At 43.5% G+C, this 14,328-nt stretch overlaps 1 protein-coding gene across 6 annotated transcripts in view; it reads left to right on the top strand.

The window, feature by feature from the left end:
* The window catches only part of OCA2 (OCA2 melanosomal transmembrane protein), a 310,825-nt gene that overhangs the window by 74,681 nt on the left and 221,816 nt on the right, over positions 1-14,328 (top strand). For all 6 annotated transcript variants that reach the window (XR_011486403.1, XM_070463932.1, XM_070463928.1 and 3 more), the window contains 2 exons: positions 9,368-9,466; positions 13,908-14,096. Coding sequence is in view for 5 of the 6 variants with exons in the window: in XM_070463932.1 (XP_070320033.1) it covers positions 9,368-9,466; positions 13,908-14,096 (288 nt within the window). In the remaining variant the exon portion in view is untranslated. The remainder of the gene's footprint in view (positions 1-9,367; positions 9,467-13,907; positions 14,097-14,328) is intronic.

The following is a 14,328-nucleotide window of genomic DNA, read 5'->3' as shown; positions in this document are numbered from 1 at the left end:
ACATTTCCTCTGTCTACTGCATTGCTTTTTTTTTTCCTTCTGGAAAGGTAAGTTGGGCCAGTAAAGCCAATATGAAATGATAGATGATAGATAGATGGATAGATAGATAGATAATGTATAGGGGGAGGCCAAGATGGTGGAGGAGTGTGTGGACATGGAGTACATCTCTCCCTGTGGATGCATCAAGAATACATCTAAGATGCAACAGTTCTCATGGAACACCGGCTGAATACTAGCAGCTTCCTGACCACCAGAAAGGAGTATGTGGATCCAAGCACAAGTCAGTAGGACGAATGAAAGAAGGGAGAAGGTGTTATCATTACCATCTTTCTAAAGTCCATATATATGTGTTAGTATACTGTAATGGTCTTTATCTTTCTGGCTTACTTCACTCTGTATTATAGGCTCCAGTTTCATCCATCTCATTAGAACTGATTCAAATGAATTCTTTTTAATGGCTGAGTAATATTCTATGGTGTATATGTACCACAGCTTCCTTATCCATTCGTCTGCTGATGGGAAGACCCAGAGGGATCGGGTGGAGAGGGAGGTGGGAGGGGGGATCGGGATGGGGAATACATGTATATCCATGGCTGATTCATGTCAATGTATGACAAAGACCACTGCAATATTGTGGAGTGGTTGGCCTCCAACTAATAAAAAAAAATTAAAAAAAGAGAAGGGAGAAGGAGGAGGAGAAGAGCAAATGGGACTGGACCTGGACTCAGGGGTGGAGGAACTGAAGCTGGAGAGAGGTCCCTACATCCAGGGCAATTGGTTGGGCAAAGACTGCTGTTGACTGTGAGGAGATGCCTGCAGGAATGGGAGGGAAGAAATCTGCCACAGGGGATGCTTTTGGAAGAAAGCAGTTGGCCAGAGAAGCAGGGCAGCACTGCTGAGTCACATGCAGGGGGTGGAGCCACCACTGTAGTCTCTCTCTCCCCACATGCCAGCACTGGCAGCTGCATAAAAGAAAAGGGCCAACCAAGGCTGCCCTTTGAGTGCCTGCTGTGTCAAGCAGTGGAGAGGGACAAGCCAGGGAGGCCCTCTGAGCACCAGCTGCCAGAACCTAGAAAAGACCCCTGAAGGAGTCATATCTCCTATGCCTGTGGCTGCCAGCTTCCTTGCACACCTGGCACCACAAGGGTCCCTGTGATCCGAGAAGTCATGCCACCTTCATGCCCAGTCCTCACTGGGGCAGACCCAAGGTCCTGCAAGGCAGCCCCAGGAGCAGACTCCTGTGGGTGGTCCATGTGCAATGGTGGGGATAAAACAAAAATTGAACTCCAGCAGTAGAATGATTAAGGAAGAGGATCAGAAACCTTTCCATTAGCTGCACAAACTGCTGATTAAATCCACATGATCAACTAGGTAGACTGTATGTCTAACGAGTATATAAAAGGACAATGAGTGTAACCACAAAAGAAAACAGCCTAATTCTAGTAACTGTGAACTTCAGAGGCAAGCATATGTGAAATAAGGGCCAGAGGGTCCAAACTGTCTCCACAGCAGGTCCAGAGACCAGTTCTCCCATCACTGAGGGGCCTCCTAGGGAGGAAGAGGTGGGCTGTGGTTCACTGACAGCTGAGACACAAGGAAAGCATTTATTATTATTCTTATGTTTTGATTCATTCTATTGTTGTTTGTGTGTTTTTTCCTCTCTTTTTTCTCTGTTGTGTTTATTGTTTTATTATTATTATTTCTATTTAAGTTTTTTGGAATTAAAAAAAAATCACACTTTGTATATATATATTTCTACTTGTACTTTGGCTTTCTGCTGTTCTGTTATTTTTTTAGGTTTGTTGTTATATTCTTTCTGGTTCTTTTTTGTTGCTTTTCTTTAATATATTTAGTACTTTAAAAATATACTTCTATTTAACTTCACTTTTCTATTTTTTTCGCCATTTTTGTTTGCTTTTTTTTTTTCATTTATTTTTATTAGTTGGAGGCTAATTACTGCTTTGTTTTCTTTGCTTTATTCCTCAGTTGACACTCAGCTTTGGTTTTGATTTGTGTCTGTCTTTTAGTTTTGTTTTAATTTGTTGATATAGGTTTTGGTTTCTTTTGTTCTCTGAGTCACTCTCTTGTACACTATTTTCTCTTATCTGTTTTGGTTTCTTTTGTATGTGTGTATGTGTGTGGAGGACTTCCCTGATGGCTCAGTGGTAAAGAACCCACCTGCCAATGCAGGAGATGCAGGTTCAGTCCCTGGTCAGGAAGATCCCCTGGAGAAGGAAATGGCAACCCACTCCAGTATTCTTGCCTGGGAAATCCCATGGACAGAAGAAGCCTGGTGAGCTACAGTCCATTGTGTCACAAGAGTCAGACTTGACTTAGTGATTAAACAACAGAAAATGTATGTGTGTTTATGTTCCTTTGGTTTTGATTCTATTTGTCTGACTTTGGTTTTACCATTTGTTTGGGCTTCATTTTTTGTTGCTTTTTTGGGGGAGGGGAGGGTTGTTTGCTTTTTTTAATCCTCTTTATTGCCATAACAAACAGCTTGTGTAGTTTTGGTTCCCCAAGCAGAAGTTGGGGCTAAATGTTTGGGGTGGGAGCACCAAGTCAAAAATGCTAAAACACCAGAGGGCTCCTGGCCTCAGGGAGTATTAATCAGTGAGAACTTCCAGGAAGGCCTTCACCTGAATCCAAGACCTAGCACCACCCAACTGCCTGTCACACCCAGCACTGGATGCCTCATCCAAACAACAGGCAAGACAGGATCATAAACCAAATCATCAGCAGACCCCACAGACACCCCAAAACATACCACCTCACATGGCCCTGCCTATCAGTAGGAAAAAACTCACCTCCTCCCAACAAGATGCAGGCACAAGTCCCTCCCAACATGAAGCCTACAGAAGCCACTGGACCAACCTCACTTACAGGTTGCAGAGACCAAAAGTAAGAAGAATTATGAGCCTATTGCCTGGGGGAAGGAGACCTTAAACCCAGTAAGTTAGACAAAATGAAAAGACAGAGAAATATTGTGCAGATGAAGGAACAAGGTAAAAACCTACAAGGCCAAATAAGGAAAGGGGAAATAGGCAAGCTACCTGAAAAAGAACTGAGTAATGATGTAAAGATGATCTGAAATCACAAAAACAGAACAGAGAAAAATGCAAGAATCATTTAACACATCTAACAAGGACCTAGAAGAAATAAAGGATAACAGATAGATAGATAGAGAAAGTCAGTGATAGCATTTTGCACTCTGTGCTACTGGCTCTGGGCCCCTTGCCAAGCAGAGTTGACTACTGTATGTACATTGATGGAGTCCTACATAGGGCTCAAGAAAGACTGAGAGGTTATTTCCCTGGTGGTGCAGGGGATAAGAATCTGCCTGCCAATGCAGGGAACATGGGTTCAATCCCTGGTCTGGGAAGATTCCACATGCCTTAGATCAGCTGAGCATGTGTGCCACAACTATGGAAGCCTGCAGGCTCTAGGGTCAATGAACCACAACTACTGAGCCCAAATGTGGAAACTACAACCCGTGCTCCACAACAAATGAAGCCCCTGCAATGAGAAGGCTGCACACAGCAATGAAGAGTAGCTTCTGCTCACTGCAGCTAGAGAAAGCCTGTGCAAAGCAAAAAACACCCATCACAACCACCCACAAAAAATAAAATTAAATAAATAAAAGCCTGAAAACAAACCTCTTCCTCCTCCACTGATATGCAAATCACCACCTCCTCAGTGTCCTTTGTCTCTTCTCTAGTCTTTAGAAATGTAAACCCTCTCAGAAGTGTTAATATACTAGGTACTTCATATTTTCAGCATTCTTAGATCCTTTTTTTCTCAATAAAATATATAAATATTATAGGACTGTCAAATGTTTGGATCTAGAAAGAACTAAGGAGTCTGGAGCTAAAGAAGCTGTTGACATGGGAGGGCTGGGAAGTGTGGCCAACCCACTGTGCCCATCTTGCCCTCCCATGTGAGTCCTGTTAATAGTCACGACAGTGTAGTTTTTGACAATGGTGGACCTAAGTCAGTTCTGGCTGTTTACAATTTGCTGCTTGAGGAGCTCATATGTGACTAATACCCAGGGCTGCAGGGACAGCCTCCCTTCAAAAAGCAGAGTAATGGGGGTAGGCTCTCTGTAGGCCATAGGCACAAGATGACTGTTAGCCCAATGGCTCCACTTTGAGGCATCTGTCCTAAGGAACTACTAGATGCATAAATAGACTTTTCTATCAGGAATCTTACAACTTTTGTTACTTACATTAGTAAAAACCTAGAAATTCTCTTAATTTCCAACAACAGATGGATGGTCAAGTTTAATGTGGTGATCCATGTGATGGAGTGTGATGCCAACATTAAAATTACATTGTAAAGGTTTATATAATGTAAAGGTTTATATAACAGTAAATGCTAATGACATGGCTAAGTTAAACAATCAGAGGACAAAACAATTTATATATGTAAATGTATGTCCATACACATATATAATTGAGCCTGACTTAAAAATATTCACTGTATATAGGAAAAAGGACTGAGGGAAAGTTCTTTAAATGTTAACAGCTGGTGTCTATGAATTATAGAATTACATATAGTTTTATTTGCTAGCCTCTTCTGTAATTTTCACATTATTAGAAATAAGTATTGCCCCCTTAGAAAGTTAGAGGCACATATGAATTTTACAAATGTATTTATAGAGTTGTTGAGACACAGGGGAAAATACATACTGTTGGAATTTGTGAATTTTACCCTGGCTTAGATGTGAAGTTAGAGAATTACTGATGTGATTTCTTTTCTTCAGAAGGATTGAAAGATCAGGAATGATACAGATCTTACTATTATTTTCTATATTAATTAAGTCCCAAAGAAAATGTTTGCCTTCCAGTTCTGTGGACTGCCATTTTTATTTCCAGGCTCTGGAACATGTTTCTTGGGCAATCTTGAATGTTTTCTACATGTAGCTTGTGAGATGTCTGTCAGGTCAGGGATCCTGTGAAGACCTCTCTGTTTCCCCTCTTTGCAGGCAACAATGGAAAATAATATCTGGACAGTGTCAAATTAAGTTGAAATTTGGAGTGGCTTTAGGTCTCTTTGGGCAATTCTTAGTGAAACTCTTTATTTTTGGCTGTTTAGAGACATAACTAAATATAAAAAAGCCTAGAAACCACTACAATATGATTATCAAATACTTTGTGCACACGAAATGTAGCAGAAATGTTAAATAATGAAATCAACCGGACATGGCCACTTCAGAGAAGATAAAATGTACTTTTGCCTTTCCCCATTTCTAATTTTCCTCCTTCAGGGCAATAATGTAGGCTGTGATTTTTGAAGAGCAATAGCACCTCTGCTGTCCTGAGCTCTCTCCGCTCTTCAGAGGGCCAGTGTTGATTCTAAGCACATCACTGGTTTAATGGTTTAGAAAACTGTTTTGAGTCAAAAGTCAATTTTATGCAAATAAGCTATGATTGCTGAGGTTTAACTCATTCATTATTAAATATTTGTTAAGAATCTGCATTGACCTGGGTACCATTTTAAGGTATGAGATAAAACAAGATTGAACATGGCAGCTATTCATAAGGAGATCACAGTATAGTTGAAATCATTGAATCAATAGCCAAACTCTGTCTTTATGCTTTGTATTTACATCTCCTTATTTAATGCAACAAAACTGAGTTTTTTCTTTTTAATCTACATTACACAGCTGAGAAAATTCAGGATCATGTTGGTTAAAAAATATGAGTGAGGTCACTGTAGCAGTCAGTTCTTCCGGAAATGGTGTGTAAAATACCAACCCAGACAGTGACAGGAAAACACTAATATTAGTTGATTCATGGAGACATTTAGCTAGATGCACCTGAGGCCCTTCTGGATTTACTGTTATGAGAGATGAAAATTTAAAAAGCCCAAATAATTGTTGAAGTCAGTCTGAACTGCATCTAGCTATTCAATCTCTCAGATAGAATTCATCTTCTGTTTCTCCACTCTAACCTGGGCTAGTCAAGGCATCTCTACCTCATTCCCTGCCACACTCCTCCACTGGCTGTCAAAACCCCTGAAGTCCATAGTCATTTATGTTCCCTACTGGAAATGCTCAGGCCTGGAGGTGGTGCTCGGAGGATACTCACCGGCTCTAGACAAACTTGTTTCCTGACTTCAGTGTGATATGATGGGTGTTGTCAGATACAGGTCAGAATTTCACTCATCTGTGAGACCAGTCTTTTGTCTGTGTCACTGGTACATGCTTAAATGAGAAACAGAAAATGGATGGAAGTATTTTTCTTTGGTTTGCTCTGCATTTGTGATGTTTTTTTTTTTTCCATTTATTTTTATTTGTTGGAGGCTAATTACTTTACAATATTGTAGTGGTTTTTGTCATACATTGACATGAATCAGCCATGGATTTACATGTATTACCCATCCCGATCCCCCCTCCCACCTCCCTCTCCACTCGATCCCTCTGGGTCTTCCCAGTGCACCAGGCCCGAGCATTTGTCTCATGCATCCAACCTGGGCTGGTGATCTGTTTCACCCTAGATAATATACATGTTTCGATGCTGTTCTCTCTAATACCATCCACAGTGGCTCCATATGGCCTGAGCCCTTTTGGGAAAGGCAGTGTTCTAGTGTATAACATGACATATTCCCAAAAGTTGGGAATGAAAATAATTTTCACAACTTTTCAAAGAAAGTTGGCTGCTTTTAAACATTGCATGTCCTTTAATGAAGGTGACCGTACATGCCAGGGAGGGGCCTCTGTTGTACTGTGACTTTCTTTCCCTCCTAGAAGCTTCTGATGTGGATGACACGTTCACGGACAGGTGGAAGCACAGAAGGAGGAGGTCCCATGCAGCGTGCACATTTGGTTTGCTCCAGCTGTGGCTTCTCCCTGGGAGTCCCCTTGCTGCTGTCCTGGTTATCATTTCATTATGACTCTATCAGCTTGACTTTTGCCGCTTGATCTTTCAGGGGAAAATATTAGGATATTTTAATTAAATATTGTGATCTTAGGAGATAGAATTTTCAGAGTATAAAATAGCTGTATTGCTGATCCTGTTCATGATGCCAGTTGCCTTGCTGTTCACACTGTTTGCACTGTTTGCTGAACCCAGGGTAGGCAAGGCATAAGCTAAGAGGCTGGAAAAAGACTCGAGGAGTGGTAGGAACTGCAGACCCATTTATTTTCTCCTGGCTGACAGCAGCCATAGTAGCATTCTCTCATGGCTGGTGTAGCAGCCATAGCAGCAGACACTCTGTGTTTTCTCCTCTTGTCACTGACTCTATGGACATAGCCTTGTCGCAGCAGTAATATCCACTATTTTCTAGGTGGAGCTCATGTATATGTCTACCGCATGCAACCTGTGACCAAGTGAGTACCTCATGATGTGAGGTACATAAACAATCTCAACTGTTACATAGTCAGTTCAGTTCAGTTCAGTTCAGCCGCTCAGTCGTGTCTGACTCTTTGCGACCCCATGAACTGCAGCATGCCAGGCCTCCCTGTCCATCACCAACTCCCAGAATCCACCCAAACCATGTCCATTGAGTCTGTGATGCCATCCAAGCATCTCATCCTCTGTCCTCCCCTTCTCCTGCCTTCAATCTTTCCCAGCAGCAGGGTGTTTTCCAATGAGTCAGCATAGTCATTATTTACAAAACATGGGACGAAAGCCTGAACATGCCATCTTGGCCAATTTGATCTTGCCTCACACTATGTGCAGTCCATCTTCTGCGATGTTCCCTTGGCGAATAACACTGACCCTTGGATTTACATCTTGCTACAGCATTAACTACAACGACAATCAGTTACACCCCCAATACAAAACAAAACCGAACTGCAGGTATCACCTGGAACTCACGTTGTAGTCCTTGCCCTCATGGGGCTAGAAAAGCCAGTCACCACATGTGGCGCACCTTTATTTTACATGGCCAAGTCCAGTCCACCATCTGTCCTTTGAAATTGCGGGAAAGCCTCTACGGGGGCAACTCCACTCCTGCGTCATTTTATTAAGGACACATAAAACCCCTCACAGGTGCTACGCCAACTCCTTCAAGGAGGGGATTTTTGTGGCATTCACAGCCCACCCACAAGATTGCAAATGCTTTCACACTGTTCTAAATCTGCAAGAGAATCAGAGGTTAGTAGCACATCACAGGACACAGCCTTTACAGGACACTGTCCTACTAAACCTCCTTCACAGGACACAGCCTTTACAGTACACTGTTCTATATAAGACACAGTCTTTACAGTATACCTCTGCACAAACCAGTCCACTTTTGCATCCCCATAAACTGGATGGAACCCCTGCCAGCTCGGGCCTTCTTTCAGGGTCTTCAGACTTTCAAAATGGCATCTCGCATGCCATCCCTCTACTTCTCTCAGTAAGGACCCACAAAATGCCCACAGATGTTGGGCCCATCCCTGTGTCCCAAAGTCACAGAGCCATGTTGCCAAGGGTTCCTGATGCATTTGCCAAAACTGTTTACTCAAATCGACCAACTCTGCCTGAGTGTGTGGTTGAACTCCCATTTGCCAAACAAAGTGGCATGGACCGTCACTGGCACCATGAGGTGGATTTTCCTACTGCCCTGAAGGCGAATATGAACTGTGCCCTATGCAATGCCACACCAGTGTGCAATGTGCAAAGACACTTGGAAGAGCTAGAGCAATGTATGTTGGCATTAGAGCAAGAACCCCATGGGTCTGAATAACCCAGCATCTCTGAGATGCAGTAAGTGACGGAGACGATGAACGTTATGAGACCATGTGTCCCTGCTTGGCAGTGAGATCCATTATGCAGCAGAAAGTGAAGCACAGCAGTATTCTCTCATGGTTGGTGCAGGAGCCGTGGCAGGAGACATGCTATATTCTCTCCTTTTGTGCCTGAGTTAACGACACAGCCATGATGCAGCACTAGTATGTCACTGCTTTCTAGGTGGAGCTCACATATATGCACACTGCTGTGACCCAGGGGGGCCTCCTCAAGGGGCCCCCAGTGTGACTGATTCATGACATATCGACCATATACTCTGGCAGAGTTGGTCAACTTGGGTAAGCAGTTTTGGCAAATGCACTGGGAACCCTTGGCAACATGGCTTTTGTGAGGAAAAACTGCGTGGAATGGCAAACATGACTGGACTCTATTATCATTCTAAAGTGAGCCTTAAAGTATTGACTCCACAGCATCTAGTCTGTGTGAATTTCTGTTTGTCTTTCTAGTGTGGTTTAGCCTGGGGTGGAAAATTGTCTCTAATTATCTTAAACTCCAACTTTTTACAATTCAAATATAACATGTGAAGTTTACCACTGATTCTTGGGACACATTCTTGGATCTAGCTGTAACCACCAGTGAACACATCCTTCAGTTTTTGTTAATGACCCTTCCTTCACTGTGTCTTTCAGGTCTCACCCTCCTTTCTCCCAGGTCTTCAGCTCCAGGTCTAAAGACCCCTGCTTTACAGAAAGCACTCCTTTGCTGAGGAATTTCTCACAAGAAAAAGGGTGAGGTTTTTTTTTTTTCTTCCTTAAAAAATTAAGAAATCTCTGAGCATTACACTTATGCTGGAGAATAAGATGAATTTTTACCTGACATGTTTGACCTCTGATAGATCCTTGTCAATTCAATGTGTGTCCATGATTCTAGTGGTTGTATTCTGTGCCTTATGAATTTCCAAATAACCTTGATCATAACCTTGCCATGACTGCACAGCACATGCACACACTCATGGTGCACACAGCTCTGACAGGCTGTCTATGACTGCACAGCACATGTACACACTCATGTGTGCACACAGCTCTGACAGGCTGTCTATGACTGCACAGCACATGCACACACTCATGGTGCACACAGCTCTGACAGGCTGTCTATGACTGCACAGCACATGTACACACTCATGTGTGCACACAGCTCTGACAGGCTGTATATAACTGCACAGCACATGCACACATGCATGCGTGCACACAGCTCTGACAGGCTGTCTATGACTGCACAGCACATGCACACACTCATGGTGCACACAGCTCTGACAGGCTGTCTATGCCTGCACAGCACATGCACACATGCATGGTGCACACAGCTCTGACAGGCTGTCTATGCCTGCACAGCACATGCACACATGCATGGTGCACACAGCTCTGACAGGCTGTCTATGCCTGCACAGCACATGCACACACTCATGCACGGACACAGCTCTGAGAGGCTGTCTTGAGAGGTCAGGGCTTCTCAACTGGCATTGAGGTTGGCACTGTCAGGAGACATTTTTGTGTCACAAATGGGGAAGCTGTAGTACTAGCATTTATGGCAGAGGGCAGGAATGCTGCTAAACATACTGCAATGCACAGAACACCTCCCCACAATAAAGAATTATCTAACTCAAATGTCAATAATTATAAAGTTGAAAGTGTATGATTTGAAAGAAAACTCTACTTCTTATAAGTTCCATTTGAGGATAAACCTGCCTGGTTCTGAAACCAATAAGCAGAGCTGCTCTGTAGGATGAGTTACAGACTGTCTCCCTTAGGGTGAACCCTAATGCAGTCCTCCAATTCATCTCCTCTTCCTCCTGCAGGCAAAGTTCCAGAAACCTGAGTCACCTCATTGGTGTTCTCTGATTGCTCACACATTGCAATCTTGGGACATTATCCTGGACCTTCTTTTCCTGCCCACTGACCCTTGCACTCAGCCTCCTTCCCACAGCCTCTGAGGAACTTCCCACCTTCTCCCTAGCTCTGTCTGTAACTGTTTGGGGGCCTTCACCATGTAGGGTGTATCAGAATTTGAGGGTGCTCATATGCCATGTGGGTTCCTGGTCTCACTGTCCAAAGACTCAAGTTCACAGGAATCTGATAGGGTATAGGAATCTTGATTGTCACCTTCCAAAGCAGAGCCAGTCTGGCTTCTTCCAGGAAACTCTTGATGACAAGTTGTATTTCCCTGAAAAAGTTCCCACTGAGTCCATTTTATGAGAGGGAATTCCTCTCCTCCTTGGTTCTCCAGGTCAGGCCCACTCAAGTTTAAGGGGGCTCAAATGTCACCTCCTTTCTAAAACCTTGGTTCCTCCACAGCTCATTCAAGAGTCAATGCTCCTTCTTCTTTGCTCTCAAGCACCAAATGCATGTCCTGAGTTTGGAACTTGTCCTTGTATTACTGTGATTATGCCTGCCAGCCTGAGTCCTCTTCATCCCATCCTAGCACCTAACAAGGCCTCTGCCACCAGGGAGATAACAACTCTCATCTCTCCTAATGAGTAACTTTGAAAATGAACACTTCACCCATCTATTCCCTTCAGTGCTTTCCTTTAAATTACTTGGTAAACTGTTAAGGCCTGAGACATTTTCAACTCATGATTATCTAGAAAACCAAGAACTCATGAACATGAAACCTTTTATCCTGAGCTTGGTTCACGACCCAGATAATCACAAAGGTGTGATCACTCACCTAGAGCCAGACATCCTGGAATGGGAAGTCAAGTGGGCCTTAGAAAGCATCACTACGAACAAAGCTAGTGGAGGTGATGGAATTCCAGTTAAGCTATTTCAAATCCTGAAAGATGATGCTGTGAAAGTGCTGCACTCAATATGCCAGCAAATTTGGAAAACTCAGCAGTGGCCACAGGACTGGAAAAGGTCAGTTTTCATTCCAATCCCAAAGAAAGGCAATCCCAAAGAATTTCAAACTACCGCACAATTTCACTCATCTCACATGCTAGTAAAGTAATGCTCAAAAGTCTCCAAGCCAGGCTTCAGCAATACATGAACCATGAACTTCCAGATGTTCAAGCTGGTTTTAGAAAAGGCAGAGGAACCAGAGATCAAATTGCCAACATCCTCTGGATCATCGAAAAAGCAAGAGAGTTCCAGAAAAACATCTATTTCTGCTTTATTGACTATGCCAAAGCCTTTGACTGTGTGGATCACAATAAACTGTGGAAAATTCTGAAGGAGATGGGAATACCAGACCACCTGACCTGCCTCTTGAGAAACCTGTATGCAGGTCAGGAAGCAACAGTTAGAACTGGACATGGGACAACAACAGACTGGTTCCAAATAGGAAAAGGAGTACGTCAAGGCTGTATGTTGTCACCCTGCTTATTTAACTTATATGCAGAGTATATCATGAGAAACGCTGGGCTGGAAGAAGCCCAAACTGGAATCGAGGTTGCTGGGAGAAATATCAATAACCTCAGATATACAGATGACACCACCCTTATGGCAGAAAGTGAAGAGGAACTAAAAAGTCTCTTGATGAAAGTGAAAGAGGAGAGTGAAAAAGTTGGCTTAAAGCTCAACATTCAGAAAACTAAGATCATGGCATCTGGTCCCATCACTTCATGGGAAATAGATGGGGAAACAGTGAAAACAGTGTCAGACTTTTTTTGGGGGGCTCCAAAATCACTGCAGATGGTGACTGCAGCCATGAAATTAAAAGACGCTTACTCCTTGGAAGGAAAGTTATGACCAACCTAGACAGCACATTAAAAAGCAGAGACATTACTTTGCCAACAAATGTCCGTCTAGTCAAGGCTATGGTTTTTCCCAGTAGTCATGTATGGATGTGAGAGTTGGACTGTGAAGAAAGCTGAGCACCGAAGAATTGATGCTTTTGAACTGTGGTGTTGGAGAAGACTCTTGAGAGTCCCTTGGACTGCAAGGAGATCCAACCAGTCTATCCTAAAGGAGATCAGTCCTGGGTGTTCATTGGAAGGACTGATGCTGAAGCTGAAACTCCAATACTTTGGCCACCTCGTGTGAAGAGTTGACTCATTGGAAAAGACCCTGATGCTGGGAGGGATTGGGGGCAGGAGGAGAAGGGGACGACAGAGGATGAGATGGCTGGATGGCGTCACTGACTCGATGGACATGAGTTTGGGTAAACTCTGGGAGCTAGTGATGGACAGGGAGGCCTGGCGTGCTGCGATTCATGGGGTCGCAAAGAGTTGGACACGACTGAGTGACTGAACTGAACTGAACCGACTGGAACACAGAGGTCTTGGGATGCTGAGCACTGTCTCACATCACAGTTCAGAAGCAGAACATGGATATTACATATTGGTTTCACATAGCCTAGTTTGCATCTTTGAGCTTCTCCTTATGAATAAAACTTTTTTTCTTGTTGTGAACAAGTCCTAAAGCGATAAGGGTTCAGGAGAATCACAATGCCCAATTGAGCTAACTGTGTTTGAGAGGCATAACATAATAGATTGTGGCTATTGTGTCAATATTGTCATCCCACAAGTATTCCATGCAATACAGGGAAATTCTGGGCTTTGGAGCAGCCTTACTAGAGACAAGTGCTGACTGAGAATCTGTACTGAAGGAGTTGTTCAGAAGCTCAAGGATTCAATAAAAGTAAACAAATGCATCCAGATGTAATTTTGACAAAAATTTATAAGACCCCTTGATCCATCCTTCTAGATAGAGGTCTTGTTCTTGGGTCCATCTAATCCAGTACTGATGTTCCTCATTCCTGTTTGTGTAGATATTGGGCGGGAAAACAATATAGACAATCTTCTCTACAGGTCCATTACACAAAGATACCTAGTACAGAGGAGGGAAGGCTTACATCACTCGTTGTGCTTCAGGATGAGTATAATAGAACCAGGTATTGAGAACTGCAGCACAAAGAGAAAGCAAAAACTGAAATGTACTGGAGTTGGTCTGAGCCAGAAAAAGGTTTACTGGAAAATTCCAAACTCAGAACAAGCTGATGTTTCTTGAAGGGCCACAGTTTATTTTGAAGACTGTGTGACCCCAGAAGATTTCCCTGAAGTCAAGAGTCTGTGATGTCAAGAAAGATCTATTCCTACCAGTTTGACAGTATTACAGTGTTTATGGTCCTTTTAAAACCTAGGGTTGATTTCACATTTTATGCTCACCTTTTAGATGAACTGTTTTGGAGATGCTACTGTTGCTGTGAAAATAACCACAAAGCCTCAATTTCCAGGTCATGGTGCATGCCCATTTGCCACCCAGAGTTCATTACTGGTGAAGAACCTTGGGAGGACAGCTCAGCTGAGTGGGAGGGAAGATGCCTGCTAAGCAGAGAATTGGCAGGTTCCTCTGAATCCGCCTCCTTAGAGAAGGGGGAGCTTCTGGACAGTGCTCGCTTCAGGTTCCGTCTTGCCGAACTGAGGTAGGAAGACTTGGAGCGCCCCCGCTGGCACGGGGTGGTGGTCACACAGCACGTGCTCTGAGACTGGGCTGGGGCAGGGATGTGGGTCTTGCCCTCAGGACATCCTCCCCAAGGACAGGGTAGAGCTGAGGAAGAAGGCTGGGTGGCACTTTCCTGGAAAGTAGTCTGCTTTTCCTTCAGGCCTTGGAAGACAGATAAGAGCACATTTGAACTAGCATGGAACTTTTAAGGA

This window comes from Odocoileus virginianus, unplaced genomic scaffold (genome assembly GCF_023699985.2).
Source record: "Odocoileus virginianus isolate 20LAN1187 ecotype Illinois unplaced genomic scaffold, Ovbor_1.2 Unplaced_Contig_9, whole genome shotgun sequence".
Taxonomy (NCBI): Eukaryota; Metazoa; Chordata; class Mammalia; order Artiodactyla; family Cervidae; genus Odocoileus; species Odocoileus virginianus.
This window is presented reverse-complemented; position numbering and strand designations above follow the sequence as displayed.